At 49.5% G+C, this 21,533-nt stretch overlaps 1 protein-coding gene and 1 long non-coding RNA gene across 3 annotated transcripts; one reads left to right on the forward strand and one right to left on the reverse strand.

Annotated features, from left to right (window-relative positions):
• Positions 1-7,290: 7,290 nt before the first annotated feature.
• Positions 7,291-17,167, reverse strand: LOC129677534 (uncharacterized). Of its 2 annotated transcripts, XR_008720211.1 has the most exons (4): positions 16,422-17,167; positions 14,422-14,571; positions 10,573-10,782; positions 7,291-7,797 (listed from the first exon to the last, which is right to left on the reverse strand). It is a non-coding gene; the product is annotated as an uncharacterized LOC129677534 (long non-coding RNA). The 2 variants fall into 2 exon arrangements; XR_008720210.1 differs by lacking the exon at positions 14,422-14,571.
• Positions 17,168-17,306: 139 nt separating this feature from the next.
• Hilpda (hypoxia inducible lipid droplet associated) lies at positions 17,307-19,662 on the forward strand. The gene is made up of 2 exons (XM_055608192.1): positions 17,307-17,430; positions 18,882-19,662. The coding sequence occupies exon 2, from the start codon at positions 18,919-18,921 to the stop codon at positions 19,111-19,113; it is 195 nt and encodes a 64-aa protein (XP_055464167.1). The 5' UTR covers positions 17,307-17,430; positions 18,882-18,918; the 3' UTR covers positions 19,114-19,662.
• The last annotated feature ends 1,871 nt before the right edge of the window (positions 19,663-21,533 follow it).

Below are 21,533 nucleotides of genomic sequence, written 5' to 3' on the forward strand. Positions count from 1 at the left end.
AACACCTCTTATTTTACTGAGACAGAACCTCACTCTGTAGCCCAGTCTGATATGGAACTCAGAAATATCCGCCTGCCTCAGTCTCTTGAGCGCTGGTATTAAAGGTGTTGACCACCACACCTGGCTTCAAACATCCCCTAAGGATGACATAGACAAGTTCTCACTTTGTATCTCAGGCTGACCTTTATATCTGTATGTCTGTCTATATATCTGTATATCTATATCTATATGTCTATATCTGTATGTCTATATATCTGTATGTCTATATGTCTGTGTCTATATATATTCCAGATGATATATGTGTGTGTGTGTGTATATACATACATACATACAGATATAAAGGTCGGCTGAGAATTGAGAATTACAAGCATGATTAGATATACAGTGAGCTAGATACAAGGCGATTATTCAAAACCTAAAGACACTGAACAAAGAGACCACCTCCAAGAGGCGCAGTGAGCTGAATTTGTCGGTTGTGGCTGGATGTGTCAGTGACAGGCACATTGTAATGACAATGATTTCAAGCTAAATGGTTTGGGCTTTTTGCTTTGCAGCATAGATAAATAAGGAAAATGGATAGATAGAACACATCATAGCTGGGAACCTGGTGACTGAAATCACTTGAAAAGGCACATGACAGTGAGCAGAAGGAAGTCTTACATACAGTAGGAAGGTTTTGCAGGCTGGAAAGATGGCTCAGTGGTTCAGAGCATTTTCTGCTCTTACTCCAGAGAATCCAGTATCCTGTTCTGACATGTCAGGCATCAGGAAGGTGTGTGGAATGTACAAACGAAACACACATACACAGAAATAAAGTAAATAAATATTTTAAATATTTTATTTTAAGTGTGTTAGTGAAGATGTCAGATCCCTTAGAATTAGGATTACAGACATTTGTGAGCTGTCGTGTGGGGGGGGGGGGCGGTTGCTGGGAATTGAACCTCAGTTCTTTGGAAAAGAAGACAGTGCTCTTAACCAAAATATTTTTTAAGAGGGTCATGATGGTGCGAGACTGTGATCCATGCTACTGTGGCCGGAGTCTAGGCTGGGCATTCCCAGGTTCTTGGACTCTTGTTCAGAGGACTGAAGGAAGAGCTCACACACAAAATTGTAAGTAACGTTTCAAAACATAAACTAATATTGCAGATTATAGAAGAACAGACTGACAGTGAGCGAAGATACAAAAGGGCCCCCATTGTTGCTTCTGGATTCCTTTATTGGGTTAAGAGAACTGGGAGCTTGTTGCTGAGGGTGTAGTCGGGACGGATTTGGTGATATGTCTCTTCCTATAATGCATCTCACTTTCCTCACACCAGAGTGCGCACAGGCATGAAGTGGTAAGGGAAGCTCCCTGAAAGTTCATTTGAGGACACAGTTCGGCCTCAGGGCGCATCATCCACAACCCCTCAGGCTTGGTGAACTTTTCTGTTCTTCATGTAGAAGAGACGGGGAGGAGAAAAGTGCTCCATGGCTCACTGAAAGGTGCGTGTGAAGGCCGATTGTGGGGGGGGGGGCTCTGAGGTGACTAGGCGCATTGTCTGGAGAGGGTGTGTGGCAACAGTGAGTGCAGGGAAAGGGACCAGGAACTAGCAAGAGCATTTTTAGGAGATTGGCGAGGAGCACCAGCCGAGGCCGAGCCAGAGGTCGCTGTTCTGCGCTTGTCTGGAAATGGAGACTGCCCCCTCCTCTCAAGTTCAAGAGCAGACCCAGCAAGCTTAGGAGCAGTCTACATAGCAAGACTTTATCGGGGGTAGGGAGGTAGGGCTAGAGAGGCGGATCAGCACTTAGGCGCACACTGTCCTCCAGAGGACCTGAGTTCAGTTCCTAGCACACACTTTGAGAGGCTCACAATCACCTGTGATTGCAGCACTAGTTAATGTGATGCCCTCTTCTGGCTTCTGTGGGCCCAGCACTCATAGGCCCGACATCCCTCACCCACTCCCACCTCCCCATCGTACATAGAAAATAAAGCTAAAGAGCCAGGACAGCGGTGCATGCCTTTAATCTCAGCACTCCCAAGAGACAGAGGAAGAGAATGTCTGTGAGTCTGGGGCCAGCCTGATCTCTGTAACAAACTCCTCCAGGACAGCTAGGAGGGAGACCCTGTCCCTCAAGAAGAAATGAATTAATTTAATTTAATAGGGCTGCAGAAATGGCTCAGCAGTTAAAAGCACTGGCTGTCTTGCCAGAGGACTCAATTCCCAGCACCCATATGATGGCTCATAGCTGTCTGTAACTCCAGTCCCAAGGGATCTGACTGCTTCCTCTGGCTTCCTTGGACACCAGGCACTCACTTGGTACACAAGCATAAATGCAGGCAAAGCACTCACACACATGAAATAATAAAGTACAAAATAAATAATATCTGCAGCTGTACAGCTGCTCTGTGAAATAATTTAGCAAGTTTTCAAAACTAGTAGACATAAAGTTGCCACTAAGCCCAGGCTACTTCCTGCTGCAGCAGGAATGACAAGCCCAGGGCGCATGGGAGTGAATGTCTGCCTCAGACCAGAATTGATGCGTAAGTTTGCTTTGTTACTGCAGGGTTGTGTGTTTGTTTTGTGTTTGAACAGAGTTCAGGAGGCTGAAGGGATGGTTCAGAGATAAAGAGCAGTTCTTCCGGAGGACGCAGGCTCAGTCTCCAACACCATAGATGGCTCATGCACATCCACGGTTCCTGTTGCAGGAGATTTTTCTGCCCTCTTCTGAATTCCAAGGGTAGCAGGTGTCCACTTGGTGGCAGGCAAAACACTGATACACAAAAAATGATCTTTAAAAAATGTAGTAGCATACAAGTAGCTCACTATTACGAGGCAGTGTGTTCTGTAACTCCGACCGAGACTGCCATTCGAGATGAGACACCAGGGCCGATTAGAAGCTGGGCTCGAGCTGTTTGTGTACAGCAGTGGAAATCACTGGTCAGGCTCAAAACAGTTAAAGTCTAACTGCTAAACAGCGGGGTGTTTTGTTTTCTATATTTGGCTCTTTTACACTAAGCCTTTTTGTATCTACACAAGTTATATGCCCAAGAGAATCGAAAACACGGAAATCCGTACATACAGTGTATAATCATGTCAGCACCATTCATAAGCGCTGAGGGGTAAAACAGAGGATATAAATGTCCACCTATTTAGGAAAAGACAATTGAAATGTACACATTTACACAACACAGTATCATCTGAACATAAAAGTGAAGCCCACGGGTTGTGCAGTGAGTCCTTGTCTCAGAAACAAAGACGCAGGTTAGAGTGCTAGATGCCAGGCTAAGGAGGGTCAGCCCATCAGCCTGGTGGAGGAGAGCCAGTTCCCACAGGCGTGTGGGGGTGCCAGGTCATAAGCGTCCCAACTGCACATCCAAGGAATCTGACACGCTCTTCTGATCTCACTGGGCACCAGACAGGCGTGTGGCACACATACAAAGATGCAAACAAACACTCATGCACGTAAAATAAGAAAAATAGAACTGCAACAAATATACAAGTAAATGATTTGTTATAGTTTTTTTATATTAATTACAACTTATTTATTTGGTATCCCAGCTGTAGCCCTGTCCCTCGTTCCCTCCCAATCCCATCCTCCCTCCCTCATCTCCTCCCTGCCCTTCTCTAAAGTAAAATGATTTTTTAAAACCAATCCAAAAAAAAAGGCGATCGGGTCTCAACCAACTTTCCTAGGAGAAGCTTTAAAGGACAGTTGTGTACCTCTGAGCACGTGTGTGTGTGTGTGTGTGTGTGTGTGTGTGTGTGTGTGTGTAAATGTCCCTTTTCCCTCCCTAGGATGTATCAGGTTGTTACAAGTGCCTTCTTTGCACTGAAGATCTAAGAAGGAAATCTAGAGATGTCCCGCAGGCTGAGAGTGGTGACTGGAGGTTATCACTGAGGTGTGATTCAGGCGATACATGCACCCTTGAGAACACAGTGAATAGTTCTGGGCGCCAACAGTTTCCCAAGGTGACTGAGGCGTCTCGCCAGCCCTGCGGAAGTACTACAACTTCTCAATATCCTTGTCTACAACTTTTTCGAATTGCTCTGGGCCTGAAGGTCGAGAGTGCCTTTGATTCTCATGTTGTTTTTTCTGTGTGGAGCCTCGCCTTTAGGGGCTGAGCCATCCCTGGCTAGCCAGGTGCTTCAGCGGGTAGGAGTAGTTTGCTCTTGCAGGAGACTGGGGTTGGGTCCCAGCGCCCACAGCTGGCTCACAAGCACCTTCAGTTCTAGTCTGGGGCTGGAGACGCGGCTCAGCTCTTAAGGACACTGGTTGGTCTTGGAGAGGACCCAGGCCTGGTTCCTAGCACCCACGTGGGGGCTCACAACCACCCAGAGCTCTAGTTCCAGGAGACCTAATATCTTCTGGACATGGTGAGCATTCACACGTGTAGGCAAAGCACTCACACACGTTCAGTAAATAAACACAAAAATAATTTTTAAAATAAGGTGCCAATTTTTGTATGCTTTACTAATTCTAAATCAGTTATAACAATATGTAACCGTTAAAAAAAAAAAACATTTTGTTGTGTGTAAGTGAATCACATATTGTTATGGATTCAGGAATAGCGCATACTGACCACTCAGATACCAGACTCAGATTGGTGGAAGTTTACTGAACGCCGAACAAAGACTGACCAGTCAGGGCCAAAATCCTGACTCGGGGAATCAGACTATGATGCCAGTCCGTTTCTAAGGCAGGTTTTTGTTGTTGTTTTTTTATATGAAAACCGTAACCAGGTAAGAACCGGGTAACCAGGTACAGGGAGCAAGGCCGGGGATGGCATCACATCATTTTGACCAGCTAAACGTAACCGATTTTGTTCCAAGTGTATTGTGCTATATCAGGCAACTAGACAAAGCTGATTGGCTGGGGTTTCGGGTAGGAGCACTTTCGGGGGACTTTCCAGCTTTCTGGGAGTAAGGAGCATAGCAGGACATTTCTCTTTAATTCAAGCAGAACCTGCCTGTGTCATCTGTTGCTTTATTCTAAGCAGCAAGCATGGAACTATTGAATTGTATCTCATTCTCACGCACTTTAGAGCCCGGGGAACTTGAACTTATTCTTACCTCATACTCAAGATGGGGACAGGGAGGTGAAATGGCTTCTGATATGCTAAAGGCGACAGCAGGTGTTACAGAGGAGCCGAGGTTATGCTGAGAACAAAAGTAGGTCTCAACGCAGGAGCTATAGAGTTGAAGCAGCTTGCAATATCGAGTTAAGTGATAAGGTTCACAGCTTTCTCCCCTAAGGGCGGTGACACTATGAGCCTCTAGAACTGTAGAAACTGGGACTGTGGAAGGAGGCAGAGCCTGCCAGGCAAGTAGCCCAGTCAAATCTCCCCAGCTGTAGGGATCCAGCTTGACAAACCTTCTGCCGTCATGGCTGTAACCTCCATTTCAGGCACCAGGTGACTGTGGCCTGCATCCCATGTTCTACAGGAAAAAGACACACAGGACAATTGTGCTGGGCCAGGCAGCCATGCATGACCCTTTTGAATTGCTTGCTTGTTTGTGACAAGTTTAGGCTGGCCTTGAACTTGGACTCCTACCTCAACCTCTGTAATGCTTGGATCACAGGTATGTGTCACCATGCCCATGCCAGGCTGAGATGTTCACTTTAGGAAACCGGTTCACAAGGCAGGGTCATGACAAGGACAACCCAGTGGAAAAGGGAAAGGACTGGGAAAGAAAGGAAAGTAAGAAAGGAGGGGGATGGCCCCACTGAGCGCTTCATTAAGCCAGGTGTGGTAGCACAGACCTGCAAGCTCAGCACCTAAGGGCTGGAGGCAGGAGGATCAGAAGCTCTAGCTTACCCTGGGATACAGAGCGACTCTGAGGGCAGTCAGGGCTCTATGAGACTCAGTCTAACCCCTCCCCCCAAATGTAAATAAAATTACTCCCAGCACTCTGGGAGGCAGAGGCAGGTGGATCCCTGTGAGTTGCGAGACCAGCCCCATCTACAAAGCCAGGGCTGTTACACACAGAAACCCTGTTTGGAAAAACAAAGAGAGAGAGAGAGAGAGCTATTAAAAAAAAAGGAAAAAGGGTTAGGGAACCAAGTGGGATGGGGAGTAGAATCAAGAGGTCAGAGGCTCAAGGATAGCCTATGTAAAAAAGAAAGAAAGAAGGAAAGAAAGAGAGAGAGAGAGAGAGAGAGAGAGAAAGAAAGAAAGAAAGAAAGGAAGGAAGGAAGGAAGGAAGGAAGGAAGGAAGGAAGGAAGGAAGGAAGGAAGAAAGAAAGAAAGAAAGAAAGAAAGAAAGAAAGAAAGAAAGAAAGAAAGAAAGAGAAAGATTGATTAGGGGAAGCAAAGCTAAAGCTAATGCCCCCATTTTATGATCTCATTTCCCAAATTTCTCCAAAACAGCTCACTGTCTGTGCTTTCGTTCAGAGCACAGCTTTGGTCTCCACCTGTCCTGAGAGAGCCGGGTGCCTGCTTTGGATGGGGAGGGGAGTGTGATGGGGACAGCCCTGCGCTGAGCTGGGGAAGACTGACAGAAACTGGGAATCTCATGCAGGGGAGCTCCCTGCTTTGGAAGCAGCAGCGTGCCTTCATGGAGGAATGGGGTGGACGGTAAGTCCTCCTGGAGGACAGCATCCAACTACAGGCAGACAGACAGTGATGCCGGGGAGAGGGGAAAACCAGCGAAGCTCTCAGCAGAGCCTGCCGTCTGCCCCCACACCCATCCCCACCCCACAGTGTAGGTGACCCCACTTCCTTCCAGCGGGCTGAGTACAAACCTTGGGATCTGGGAGTTTTTCTGTCCTGTCTGGCACCTGAAAACATTGTCCTTGCTCAGTCGGGTGATGTGGGGACTCGGGACTGGCCACTGTGGGACTGGTCTGCACTTGGACACTGGTCCTTCATTTGTTTTTAGGTATTGGAAAGACTTTGAATTTCCCTCTTTTCCTCCGTTGCCTCCGTCGATTAAGTCGTTTCATCCTCAGGGGGCACTTGTGGGTTTTCACAGTGCACCCTACCACACCTACTCCAGCCTCTGGTGTAGCGTGTCAATAGATAGCGCTACTCAGACTAAGAGATATGTGTCCTTCGGGATTATGCTCTCTGGAGGTCCCTGGCAGCCCCCCCCCCCCCCCCCCGCCTGGCAAAGAGACGCATTCTGAGATTTCTACGCTTTTTCGGTTGCGGTTGTGGGGCTGGATTAATGAGTTTTTTTATCTTTCTTTATGATTCCTGAAACAGCACAATTAACTATTCAAGGAAATGCCCCGGCTCGCAGGGATAGAAGAGAATCCAAACCTGTGAAAAGATGAGCTGAGAGAAAAGAACGAGCCCAAGCAAACAGGTGCTTGTCAAGGACTAACTTTACTGAGCAGAATCAGCTTTTATAAAGGGTTCAGGATAAGGAAGTAGGGTGGGTGAAAAATTACAGATTCTTCTCGGCCAGATTTCTTCTCTGAAACATCTTGTGATAAGCCACGGTTCTGTGAGCACATCTCTGCTGTTGCCAAGCAGTATGTTTACTGTAGGTAAGGGAACGGGCATCTCCAAGCAGTATGTTTACTGTAGGTAAGGGAACAGACATCTCCAAGCAGTATGTTTACTGTAGGTAAGGGAACGGGCATCTCCAAGCAGTGTGTTTACTGCAGGTGCAGGTAAGGGAACGGGCATCTCCAAGCAGTATGTTTACTGCAGGTAAGGGAATGGGCATCTCCAAGCAGTATGTTTACTGCAGGTAAGGGAACGGGCAAGTTGAGGCAAGTTGGTGAGCTTCCACAGGTGGTCTCTGAAGTTGGCGAGTTCTCTCAGGTGGTCCCTGACAAGGAAATATATTCTTGATGGATTATCAAAAGCTGTAACAAGAATAGGGTGGAAGAAAAGTAGTTTTAAAAGAAGTAATGAATTAGATTTAGTATTAACAGCATTATAAGAATAGTGAAAAAATAATAGGCTCCTTCTTAAGAAAAAATAGCATGAGAAGTACAGCTGGCTCAAGCTTGTCCCCCTTATTGTCTTGTTCCTAGGGAATATCGTAAATCTTTAGCAGGACATATGGGAGGATGGTTGACAAAGGTGTGTTTAGACTTTGGTAGGCATCTGACTTAGCTCCTGACTTTCCTCTTCATTGGTTAGCAATAATGAAACTGTATTTGAGGTTTCTTTCCCTTTGTCTGCTTTGATCAAAAGTTTTTAGGTCAAGATTTTTTTGTGGGCACTCCCCTATGTTAAAATGTAAACTTTGTATTCTTGGTAAAAGTCTAAATGTTCTGAGAAGTATGCCAACTTTAAGGTGCCTTTTTGTGAAATCACTATAAAATTATCAACTTGACTTCAGTAAAATTGCAGCAGAGCCAAAACCAGCAAGGTGTCTCTGTCTGTCAATTCATTGCCGAAACCCCGTCTTCCTGTCCAGAGCCTTGTTCCCCATGGACGCAGGGAATCCGACTGGGCTGGTCCGTGGCAACCCCTTTTATAGGAAGGTGTGTGGGCTGTGAGAATGAGTGAAGAGAAGACTTGCCTTCTTGTCCAGCTGAGAAGTAGTGGTGCTCAGGAGACCCTGGGATTTGAACACGTGACATAAGGATTGTGCTACTGAGCTATACCCCAGTCCAGAACCTAAATCTCCTGCAGCGACAGGCTACAATTGCTCTCAGGCGCAAAAACCACCAAGAGTAACATACTATTGCCCTGTGCCGGGAGCTGTGAGCCATTGTCTCTAGCCCAGACATTATGGGGCACAAGGAGTCACAAGGACAATGAAATGTCAGCAGCTCGGAGCCCTAGCAGGTACAAGTTTACAGTGTCACCCACCCCTGTCCTAACACAGAGACGGGAATCTCCGGGGAGGGAGGGTCACCAAGCTTTGAGTTTTCTCTTTGACATCCACCGGGCAGAGAAGGTTCAGGGGACAATGGGAGTTTATTCCAGAATCTGGAAGAAGAAAGCTCCTCTGCCTAAAACCACGTATGGACATAACTTAATTAGCCAAAAGGAATGTTAGCCATTATCCTGCTCAGCCAGATTTTCAAGCTGGGGTCTCCAGACTTTGAAGAGACTTGGTTTGCTCTGTAATAACTTTGTTTTTGTTTTTTATTTATTACAAGTTATTTATTTTTATCCCAGATGTAGCCCCCTCCCTCGTCCCTTCCTAATCTCACCCTCCCTTCTTCTTCTCCCCATATGCCCCTCCCCAAGTCCACGGATAGGGAGGTCCTCCTCTCCTTCCCTCATACCCTACCCTATCAGGTCTCATCAGGACTGGCTGCATCATCTTCCCCTGTGGCCTGGTAAGGCTGCTCCCCCCTCCCCCTTAGGGGGAGGTAATCAAAGAGCCAGCCCCTGAGTTCATGTCAGAGAACTGTTCCCCTTACTAGGAATCACACTTGGAGACTGAGCTGCCGTGGGCTACATCTGAGCAAAGGGTCTAGGTTATCTCCATGCATGGTCCTTGGTTGGAGTATCAGTCTCAGAAAAGACCCCTGGACCCAGGTTTTTTGGGTTTTGTTGCTCTCATTGTGGAGTTCCTGTCCCCTCCAGGTCTTTCTATCTCCCCTCTGTAATAACTTTTAAGAGTAGTAAAAAGGCTCTTTAGACAAAACATGCTCATCAGATGAGAGACATAAACAAGTGATACCATTATGCAAAAGCATCCAGGACAGGGAGAACTGAGAGCCGGAAAGAGCAAACAGCAGCGTTGCCTGCCTCTTAGGGTCCAGGGGTAAAGGGAATGGAAACAGCACTTAGGAAGGACTACAACGCTTTCATTGAGGCTGTCAGCTAGGAAATGTCTACAGAGAGTCCTCTGCTAAGCCAAGAACAAAGGAAGGCCAGGCAGGAAAGGGGGAAAAAAGAGCCAGGGTGTTAGCTCCCATCCCCGAGGATCCAAGCCAGGGCCTCGAACTTGTGCTCCACCGCTGAGCTAAACCCCTAACCTGTCCTTAAAAAAAAAAAAAAAAAAGACATTTATTTTTATTTTCAGTGTGTGTCTGTGCATTGTGTGTGCCTGGAAACCATAGAGGCCAGAAGAGGGCATGAGACGCTTGTGAGCTGCTATGTGGGTGCTGAGAATCGAACCTCGGTCCTCCAGAAGAGCACCAGTGCTCTTTAACCACCGAGCCATGTCTCCAGAACCCACCTGTCCTTTAATATCGTTATTGTGTATGATGTGGACGGGGCATGCGTCAGTGTGCACACGGAGGTCAGAGGTCAGCTTTGGCGCTGGCTCTCCTTCCACCTTTATGTGAGCTCTGGGGACTGAACTCACCAAGCGTGCGGGGCAAGCCCTTGCCTGCTTAGCCATATCTCTGGCCCCGCCTTTCTCTCAGTGCTGCTCCCAGAAGCAGCTTCTGTCCTTCTTGGCTGGCTCAAGAGGCCTGAGGACAACCCTCCATGCTCCGCTGGCCAACTGGAGCAGAGTCAGGGCCAGCCAGCTGGCAGGAGAAATGTCTGGAGAGAGTTGCCCAGCAGCTAGCAAAGGAGAGCATGCAGTCAGGTTCAAGCGTGTCAGTGCGGGGCATGTGTGTGTGAAGAGGGCTTAGTGCGGGAATTATGAAACCAGCACAGCAAGCAGGAAATCCCCACTGCACCCCAATACTCTTCCTGCTTCTGAAAACACGGAGCCCACTTACCTCCGTAGTCCCGAAGCTACGTGCCCAGCGCTGGCCCACTGGCGGCTGCCTGGGCTCCCCCATGCCAGAGCCGGCTGTGGATGCCAAGGCAGGGTGAGGAGAGGAAAGCTTTGGTGATTCAGAGCAAGAAGAATATGGCCGATCTACGCGTGCAGTCCAGGGCTGCCGAGCGGGTGTGGCCCGTTACCTCCACCAGGACGAGGACTCCACCTTCAACAACACTTTCTGTTAATCTGTTGTTTTCAAACACGTTGAAACAACATTTGTCTTTTTATAGTATAAATGTCCTGTAGCCTTGATTAGAGCAGCCCTGGATTGAAAATACTTACAAAGTTCCATACTGAGCATGTCCGGGTTTTCTCCCCACCCCAACATTATCCCTAAAAGCAGTACACTATAGCTTCGATACTGCACAGCATTCTCGATGCATTATAGGACAGAGGTATAATCTTGCGGAACGCAGGTCTCCTAATGTAAATTAAGGTATTCAGAAGGATGTGCAAAAGTCACGTGCAAAACCCACGGCATTTTATGGAAGGGACTTTCAGAGCTTGTACTTTCTGGTGGCTGCAACGTCATGAAACCAACCATGGTCACCGAGGGGTGACAGCACCATTTGAAGCAGAACACCGGAAACTACTGTTTTCCAAATCTACTCAGTCTCACTTTCCAGACCAGCACAGCTGGCTACGTGCCTGGTGCCTGGTGGCTCTTGCAGCACTCAGGGAGCCAGTCTGGGCTACAGAGCTCCAGGACAGCCTGGGCTGCAGAGGAAGACCCTCCTTCCAAGACAGACAGACCAAAAGGCTGGGCACAGTGGCTAATGCCTGTGATCCTGGCATTTGGGGTGGGGATAAAAGCAGGAGAATCTTGAGTTCAAGGCCAGCCTCAGCTACATGGAAATCTTGAAGTCAGCCTGGGTTGACGTCCTCCCAACCTCTGTCTTGGGAGAAAGAGGAGAGGAGGAGGAGATTGGCAGGTTGTCACTGTGTTGAGCTGCTTTCCGTCTTTTGGGTTTGTTTTCCACAGGGTCCACTGGCTTGAACTTGAAGTTACAGCAGTTATGCCCTGATTCCTAGATGCTGGGCGCAGTGAGCACTTCCATGCCCAACTTGGAATTTTATTGTTATGAAGTTTTTGAGGTCAGCCAGGCATGGTGGTGCACACCTGTAACCCCAGCACTTAGAAAATGGAGGCAGGAAGATCAGGAGTTCAAAAGCCAGCCTCAGATGCATGTTGAATTTGTGGTTACCCCGCGCTATATAAGATTGTCTTTGAAAAGATAAAAAAGTTTGGGCTGGGCCAGGCAGTGATGGCATATGCCTTTAATCCCAGCACTCAGGAGGCAGAGGCAGGCAGCTCTTTGGAGAGCCAAGGCTACACACAGAAGCCCTGTCTCAGAAAAACAGAACAAAAGTTCTGGGCTGGTAAGGTGGTTTAGCAGTTAATACTGGCTGCTCTTCCTGAGGGCAAATTTGATTTCCAGTACCCACTGTCTGCAATTCTAGCGCTAGGGCATCTGATGCCGTCTTCCTGCCTCTGAGGTCACCAGGTACATACCTGGTCCACAGATATACATACAGGTAAAAGATTCACGCACAGAAATTAAGTAAACACATTGACGAAAACTGACAAGACACCTGTTTGCCAGGCATGGTGGCCCACGGTGAGCATGGGGGGTGAGAAGGCAGCATGAGGGCGTGAGTCCTCTCCACCACCACGTGTCCCAAGGGCTAAATGCGGGTGTCAGGCGTGGTGACACTTCACCCACTCAGCCATTTCACCAGATCCCGGTGTAGCTCCAGAGTCTCTCCTACACTGTGCTGTCACCAGTGTTCCCGGATAGGCCTGCGAGCAGGGGCCTGCTGTGCCAGGGGGTGTCCCCAGCTCCACACTAAGATGCCCTGGTGAGGAAACTGAGGCCTGGAGGGCTGACTTGCGAAAGAGCAGATTCCAGATTGAGGTCACTGGCCCATATAGGCTGGCGAAGTCACTGTTTGCCCTGGGTGCCCTCTGCCCGTCTTTGAGAGCTTCCTCTGGACACCCTTCCCCGATTCTCTACACCTTGCCATGCCTTTCCTCTCCCTCCCACAGGCATCTCACTGTTCCCTGTGCTGAAAGAACAACAGCACTTGAGCCAGGATAAAGAAACTGTGTCAAGAAATCGGGCAGGTGCAAGGGCAGAGCTCAGTGGCAGGGTGCTTGTCCAGCATGCCCCAGGCCTTGGCCCATTACCCAGGCCATCAAAGAGGGAAAAACCAAAACAAAGAGCTCAGGCAGCAAACTTACAGAATATTAATACATTTACATTTTTCTGATTATAACTGTAACAGATACCAGCGGGGGAGAACTTGGAAGATAAATTTCCACTGTGTGACTCAGAGGACCACTGAGAATGTGTAACAAATACCGACGGAGCCGGGTGTACTGCGTCACACCTGTAAGCCCAGCACCCAGGAGGCTGGGACAGATCTGACGAGGTTCAAAGCCAGGCTACACTACATGGTGAATTTGGGGCTGTAGAGTGAGACTCTGAGTTAAAAAACATAAACAACAAAACCATAACAAAAACACCAGAACAAAACACTGATAGACACATTCAGTAGTTGTTTATTTCCAAAATTTTATGAAACTATCTTATTTATACAAAATGATTCATTCAGCCAGCACCTACTGTATGCCAGGCAGAGCTCTGGGTTTAGATATGTAGCAATATTTATAGCAATCCAAATCCTCATTCTCACGGAGCTACAATCTTGTGGGAGAAAACAGTCAACAAATAGAGGGCTGGTGCTGGGCACAATGAAGACGGTAAAGCTGGGGAGGAGAGTGGGGAGGCTTCTGGTACTGAAACAGAAGGCTGTTGAGGAAGGCTACTGTGACAGGTGATGTCGAGGTAGGGTCCAGAAGCCAGTGACTCCATCACCCATCCACTCACTCACCCAGCATTTATTGAACTTGCCTGACGCTGAGGATCCAGGGAATAGAGACGGAGATGTTCTGGGTCATACCTCCCCCTTTCCAGGGCAGAAACTGATGGGGGCATTGATTGTTTGGTGCCGAATTTTTTTATTTCCTTCCTTCTTTCCCCAACCCCCACCCATTCCAGTTCTGGCTGGAGTTGGCCCCTGACACTCCAGGCCACCTCATCCCAAGGATTGGGATGTGACTGGCCATACCACACCTAGCTTCACACCCAGCTCAAGCGACAGCCTGCCTCGGCCTCTCGGGCTGCTGGAGCCAGGAGTGTGGACAGCTCAGACTTTGCTCTCTTCCCCTTAATCGTTTGAAAAGTGAAAATTTCAGGATAAGGAACAAGAAGAAGATCTATCCTAAGTATTTTATCTTTTCCTCTTCCTCCTCCTCCTTTTTATTAGACAAGATATCTGTGTAGTCTTGTCTGACCAGGCTGCCTCTGCCTCATGAGTGTCAGGATTAAATGCCACTGAGCCTGGCTAGTATTTTAATTTGAACACATAAAAAGTCTAAAGTGAGTATCTACTTTGCTCCCAAATTAAGACTGGCTCAGCTTTATCTCTGTTCCCTAAGACATGCCCACCCCGCTGTGAAATAGAGCGTGATGTCACTTTCCCATTACTTAATAAAGAATTCTGACAAAGTCCATTGTGAAATGGCTGTGGTGCTTCCTCTCCTATTACTGTAATAGGGAACCCTGACAAAGGCAAATTGGTGTAGAATTTGAGGCTACCAAGATGGAGAAGGCTAGCAGCAGGAGCTAGGCTGGCCAGCTGCTAACACTGCAATCAGCACTGGTGTTGAGCTCTCTTTCCCTTCAGTCTAGGACCCCACGATAATTAACCGAATCTAGGAACTCCCTTCCAGACTTACCCAGGAGCTGTTTCCAAGGTGATTCTAAACTCTGGGACAAAAGGCCCTGGGAGCATTGGCAGGCTTTGAAATCCTACAGTTGAAGCTGACATCACTGTCCCTCCTCTCCAGCTTGTAGAGTCAACGCCGCAGCCAGTTTCCTGTTCCCGTCTGAAATGTTTACCAGGGTTCAGCTTATCTTTACTTTCTCACACTAATCACAACTATTAAAAACAGTTGTGAGTGGCCATGCTTTCGTGTGTTTTCTAAACATTTCACCACTCTCTTTTGGCAGCTCACTTCCTTTTGACCTTCCTTTTCTTCTGTCTTAAATACATTTCCTTTAAAGACATTTCTGCCTTAAATATGTTAAAGATATTTCTGTCTTAAATAAATTTCCTTTGTAAAGGCCTATGGTGTCACTGTTATCTGAAGATGTCAGTAACTTAGTATCTTTTCAAAACAATGTTAGGGCTTGGGCGGCCTGTGCCTTAGTCACAGCACTTGGGGGACCAAAGTAGATTTAGTTGAAGGCCAGCCTGGGCTACACAGCAAGACTCTGGCTCAAAAGTTAATGATCTGACTTCATTCTGACATAATACATGCAACATTTCACAGCTTCCGGTGTGTGCAGGGGCAGGGGGATGGGCAGCGAGCTAAATAAGGTCCCAGGTTGCTCCGAACTTGTTATCCATCATAAAATGACCCTGAAAATTTGATCCTGCACGCCCCAAGTGTTAAACTCACAGGTATGCACCAGCATGCTCAACTAGGGAAATGCTGGGGATTGAACCCAGAACTTCAAACACTGCCAACAAAGCCCGACTCCCCAGCCAAGTTTCAACCTTTAAATGAAGCGAGTAATTCAGTGGGTGTGAGTGCACTCACAGGTGTGTGCGGCTATCAGTACTAATTTCAGAATATTGCATTACCCACCAGAGAGGGAAACCCCCTCTGGGTGTAGTGAGCACCCTTTTGATCCCAACACTCGGGGGACAGAGGCAGGTGGGTTCCATGCTAGACTATTTTATATAGGTGTGTCAGAAACCAAAGGGGAAGAAACCACCCACCTTTTCATGTGGTGATCATTAACCTATGTTATTATCACTTTACGTTTTTGTTTTTGGAGACAGGGTTTCTCTGGGTAGCCTTGGCTGTCCTGGACTCACTTTGTAGACCAGGCTGGCCTCAAACTCACAGAGATCCACCTGCCTCTGCCTCTCTGAGTGCTGGGATTACAGGAGTGTGCCACCACACCCAGTGGCTTTAGATTTTTTTGACATGTCCCCTAAATGGAATCATACATATTCTTCACGTCTGTTTTATTATTTCACGTGTGTGAACCTTCACCCGTTTGTCCACCACGAGCGTGCAGTGCCTGGTGAGACTGCCAGTTGTGAGCCACCACGTGGGTGCTGGGAGTTGAACGTGGGTGCTGGGAGCTGAACTCGGGTTCTCTGAGGAGCGGCCAGTGCTCTTAACTGCGGAGCCAGCTCTTCAGTCTGGTTTGTTTTGGTTAGCATGTTTTCAAGCCTCCTTCACATTTCGGCATATACCCGCGGGTTCTGTTTAGTTTTCAGTTTTTCAAGGCAGGGTTCCTGTGTGTAGCACTGCTATCCTGTGACTCTGACCAGGCTGGCCTTGAACTCAAGAGATCTGCCTGCCTCTGCCTCCCACGTGCTGGGATTAAAGCCACGTTATTTTAAAACAGTGCTGCTCGGAGCCCAGGCTGGCCCTGACTGACTAGGCCCTGGAAGATGAATTTATCTTGGTCCTCACCCACCTCCCAAATGCTGGATTATGGGTGTGGTGGCGGGTCAGTTAAGCGATCTACATTCCAGCCCTCCTCAACCTTTTCTGCGGACGGTTACCAGGTACTGACTGGCCCTCCTTTTCCTGGCCTATGGCGATTCCTGACGGATGCCCCTGATTTATATAGCCGGCCTCCTCAGGCCTGAGCAGCTGGGGACAGTACTGGGCTACTTCCACCCTTCGCTCTACACCCGCAGGGCCCCGCGTACCTGAGGGGGAGTTCCCGGGAGGATTCTGGGTAAAGGGGCACGGACACTGCGTGCAATGACGAACCGTGCTGATGGGGTTGCTCAAGAAAGCGGATTTCCAGGGCCCTGTCTGCCCGACAGCCCGTCTCTGTTCTTCCGGGCATCCCGCCCTCCCTGTCACACACCAGTCATCCTGGGAAGTGGGGGAAAGGTCACGGCAGTCACGTCCCTCCAGCTCTGTTCAGCTCAGAGGCGATGGGGTCTCCCCCACACAGAGCCGCACAGGAGCGGTCACCGTTAGACCTGCCCGCGACTCCAGGGCCCTTTGCCACCCTCGGCTTCCCCAGGAATCTTCCCCGAGATGGTCCTCTCGGGGCGGCACGTCGCTGTCTGGGTGGGGGCTGGCGGGTGAGTGGGCAGGCAGGTCAGTTTCCAGCCGTGAAGCCGGGACCGTGAGCTCTCCCCTCCCTAGTGCAAGCTAAAGGCACCGTTAAAAGCAAACGGCTTATTTTAAAGGAAAGAAAACAGACACCGTCTGAGGGCTGCAGCCCTCGCTGGGCTACACGGGAGGATCCCGACTCAAAAGAACGCACTACACCCCCAGGAGCGCTGTCCCTGCAAGCGCGGCTTCCGGCGGCGGGGAGGGCGGGGTAAAGGCGCCATCGCGCTCCCGGCTTTCTGGAGGGCCGGCGGGGCTGACCCTCAGGCCTGACCCTCCCGACCGCAGCGAGTCAACCGCGGGCCGCGAGCCCCCCGCGCCGCGCAGAGCCCGGGGCCGCCACGGGTCGGCTGACGCAGGGCGAGCGGACGTGCCCGGGAGAGCGCGCGCAGTGCGCGTGCGCGGCCGCGGGGGCGGGGCCGCGGGAGGGCGGGGCCGCGGCCGGGAGGGGCGGGGCCTCGGGGCGGGCGGTTTCTCTTTGCCGCCCGCCTGTGTGTGTCCCGAGCAGTGCCCGCGTGCGGCGTCCACGTCGCGACTCCGCCGACCGTCCTCTTCAGGCCTACACGACCTGCTGCGACTCTTCCTGCCGAGGTAACTGGCCGGGACCCCATCCCCCAGGCCGGAGGCCGAGGCCTGGGTCCCTCGCCCCATCGCTCGGGGTGGGAGCGTGCCCCGGAGCCCCCGTCGGCTGTGCGTCCCCTCCCTATCCCCGCATTACACTGCTGTGTGCTAACCGTCCCCTTGAAGGCTGGGTTCTTGTCTGTGGGACGACGGTGTGGCCTCAGGGCCTTCCAGAGTGCCTGAGCCATTTGAAAACGTTCGAGGATGTTGAAAACGTTTGGACAAGTCAACTTGATTTGACTTTGAGTGGTTTTGTGGTTGCTGCGTTTTGTCTTGAGGTCCTAGGGATTGAGTTTAGAGTCTTGTATGCACTAGGTAAGGCTTATACCACGGGGCTGCGTTAGCAGACTTTGTTTGCTTTTGATTTGGGACAAGGTTTCACTAAGTTCCCCAGGTTTGCTTTGTGTTCTCTCTGTAGCTCAGGCTAACCTTAAACATGCATTCTTTCTGCCTCAGCCTCCGTCATAGCTGGGATTACAGGTTTTTAACACCCTGATCGTTTATACTTATATTGACTTTAAAGAAGTTTCTAATCGCCGGGCGTGGGTGCCCCACACATTTAATCCTGGCACTTGGAGGCAGAGGCAGGTGGATCTCTGAGTTCCAAGCCAGCCTGGTCTACAGAGCTGGTTCCAGGACAGCCAACTTGAATGTGTGCTACAGACATAGTTTTTATTTCTATATAAGTGTTTTGCCTCCATGTTTTGTGTGCATGTTTGCTGTGCATCACAGGTGTGGCCTGTGGAGGACAAAAGAGGATGTCAGAGTCCCTGGGACTAGATTTACAGACCATGTGGGGGGCAGTTGTCTACAAGAACAGTGCTAACTGCGGAGCCATCTCTCCAGCTCGATTTTCTTGTTTCCATCTGCCCCATGTGAAAAGATACATGCCGGCACTGTTACTGAGTTTGTGCATCCAGTTTGGTAGGAATGCCTTTGTTTGTTTGTTTCGAGACAGGGTTTCCCTGTGTAGCCCTGGCTGTCCTGGACTCACTTTGTAGGCCAGGCTGGCCTCAAACTCACAGAGATCCTCCTGCCTCTGCCTCCCGAGTGCTGCGATTACAGGAGGAATGGTCTTAAAGAGAAATAAAGGTAGCTGCATGTGTGGAATGTGCCTGTAATCCCAGCATTTAGGCGTGGACAAGGATTGCTTCGGGTATGAGCCTGGGCTACATAGCAGGGTCCTGGAGAGTGAGAAAGGTGAAGACAGACAGTTCCAGACGGTGCTCTTGAAATTATTCCAATAGCATGTGCGATTTGTTCTCCGCCACGGAGTTTGCAATTGCACTTGGTGCTGTGAGGAAGCAGCAGTTGTCCTGTCTCCTGGCTGGCAGGGCGTCCCCTGCCCCTGGGAAAACAGGGGTTGAAGGATGCACACACGCCGCAGAGACCGAGTCAGAGGCTGTTCTCCCTCTTCACAGGTTCTACCAGCAGAAGGCAGCTCTGCCTCCCGCAGCCATGAAGCATGTGCTGAGCCTGTATCTGCTGGGCACGGTGCTGACGCTGCTGTCCATCTTCGTCAGGCTGATGGAGTCCCTGGGCGGCATACTGGAGAGCCCTTTGTCTGGGAGCCCCTGGATCTTGAGGGGCCAGCTGGCCAGCACGGAGCCTCCTGAGAGCCTTCCAGACCACTCCTCCAGAGGGGTGCAGTAAACTTCCCGATTCAGCGGTGCTCTTCCACCCACGTCAGCGTGTCCAACCATGAGTCTGTTTTCCAAGAGGCAGAGTCTCCCAAAAACTGTTACTAGGCCTGGGGGCCTGTTCCGGATGTTCCGGACCCTGGAAAAGAGCCTAGTTAAGGCAAAGGTGTGAGTGGGTTGCTATGGCTCTGAGATGGAGATAGACCAGCTGCAGCTGTTGGGAAATCCATTGTTTGTTTGTTTGTTTGTTTGTTTGTTTTTCCAACCCCAAAGGACTCTTTTGGACATAAATATCTTCTGGGTTGTTGGCTAAGGAGTCTCTTTCATGAGAGCTGTTCGGACAGCAGTTAAGGGATAGGGCGGGCTATGAGGAGAGGTTGGAATATGCAGAGTCCGGGTCTCAGGTGTATACGCTTGGGTCTTCCTCCAGAAGTGCACGCGTGCTCGTGTGTAACGTGTACAGAGGGCTGTGAGATGACAGGGCCCGGGGTTGGGTGTTCTGGCCACTGTGTGGCCTAAATTAATTTTTCTAATGCAATAAATGTAAATATATATATTTTCAGTATGTGTCATGTTGACATGTTGGCCCTTGAAATCAGTAAGGAAAAGTTTAAATCCTAAATCTGTGGGTAAAATTGTATTTATGAGGCAGGGTCGCACTCTGCGATTCTGGCTGTCCTGGAAGTCACTGTAGCCCTGGCCTCCACAGGCTGGGCTCACAGAGACGTCTGCCTCTGCCTCCCCAGTGTTGGCATAAAAGTGTGCAAATTCCCTCCTCCCTTCCCTTAGGCTGGAGAGATGTCTCAGAGGTCAAGAGCACTCTCTGTTCTTCCAAAGTTCCTGAGTTCAATTCCCTGCAACTACGCGGTGGCTCATAACCATCTATAATGAGATCTGGTGCCCTCTTCTGGTGTGCAGATGTATAGGCAGGCAGAACACTGTACATAGTAAAGAAATCTTTTTTAAAAGTGTGCACCCCCACAACTGGCCATTTTTACTTTTTCGATAGTCTTATGTAGCTAAGGCTGGCCTTGGCCTCCTGCTCCACCTGCCTCTACCTTCCAAGTGCTGAGATTACAGGCTTCCATCTAAACGTAATGTTGTCAGACTTAGGAGCAAGAAAGCGCTCAAAGCTTCGTTTAGGAACTGAATGTGGTAGTGTGTGCCTATGACCCTCAGCACTTAAGCTGAGGCAGGAGGATTGCCTGAAGTTCTGAGGACAGCCAGCCTTCATAGCAAGACTCGGTTCAAACAAAAAGTTTTGTTTAAACATAAAGTTTACTTGGGGACAGGGCCTTTCAGGTCTGCCCTATATCAAGCAGCTGTTATGGGCCTAGGCAAGACACCACGGATTCAGCCAACTATAGGTTGGACTTTTGATTGTTAGAGCTCAGGGTTGAATTTAGAGCCTTCCACATACCAGGTAAGCACTGTGCTGGTGAAACTAAATCAGCCCTGAAGATATTCTTTAAGTTATGTTCACCAGGAACTATTTTTTTGTCCATGATAAGACGCTTGTCATCTCTCCCTAAACAATAAAATAGAGCAAGTATAGGATTCATATTAGGGACTATAAGTAATTTAGAGATAAGCGAATGTTAGGATATGCTTGGGGCCTTTGCAGATAGCATGCCATTTTATATGAGAGACTTGCTCCAAGGCGGTTGTGGCATTAGTCCCCAGAACCACTTGGTCTTGTGGCTGCCTCTCTATAAAAGGAAACTGCTGGTGCCCAGCCCTTGGGTGTGAGAAAACAAGCATTTCTGATAAGCGGCCCACACTGGCCTTGAGTTTGGATCCTTCCTCCCTAGCCTCAAATTACACTCCAGGTGTTTCCCCTCCCCCAGGCCCGAGCAGCTTTGCCTTTGCTCAGCGGGAGGAGAGCATCTCATCAGTGTCACCAGCGCTGCTGGCCTGGAGCTCAGTGGAGCTGACACGAGGACCAGCCTCAAATTCACAGAGCCCTGTGGGTCTCAAGTGCTGTGTGCCATTATGACAGGCAAGGAGGGTTCCTTCCCCAACCCGACACTCCTCCCTGCCCCAGCAGCCCTGTCCCTTTGCTCGGGTTATGGTCATCTCTGTGCGTACGCCATTTTATGAATCTGATTTACTTTCGCCTAAAGAGCAGAACACAGCAGAGTGTCCTGTTCACCAGCCCTGCCTCCTCGGTGCTCTAGGTACAGCTGACCGAGAAGCCTGTCTTGGGGGTCGGCATTGTCTGTTGTGTATCAGTATAATGCTGCCCACCCATTCTAGGTACACGGTACACTTTTCTTGGCCAAAGGGCTAAGAAACAGTGTATTTATTGGGTCTTGCTATGTAGCCCAGGCTAGCCTCAAACTTAGGACCCAGCTGTTGGGGTTAGAGCTACGTTGTCCCACCTTGCTTCCGGGCATGTGCTGAGGCGAAAGGCAGGCTGCCTCGTTCTGCAGC

Source organism: Psammomys obesus, unplaced genomic scaffold (assembly GCF_907164565.1).
Source record: "Psammomys obesus unplaced genomic scaffold, mPsaObe1.curated_primary_1811, whole genome shotgun sequence".
NCBI classification, from domain to species: domain Eukaryota; kingdom Metazoa; phylum Chordata; class Mammalia; order Rodentia; family Muridae; genus Psammomys; species Psammomys obesus.

Excerpts from the sequence above, each read along its gene's own strand:
- Hilpda (XM_055608192.1), top strand. The coding sequence starts at position 18,919 with ATGAAGCATGTGCTGAGCCTGTATCTGCTGGGCACGGTGCTGACGCTG.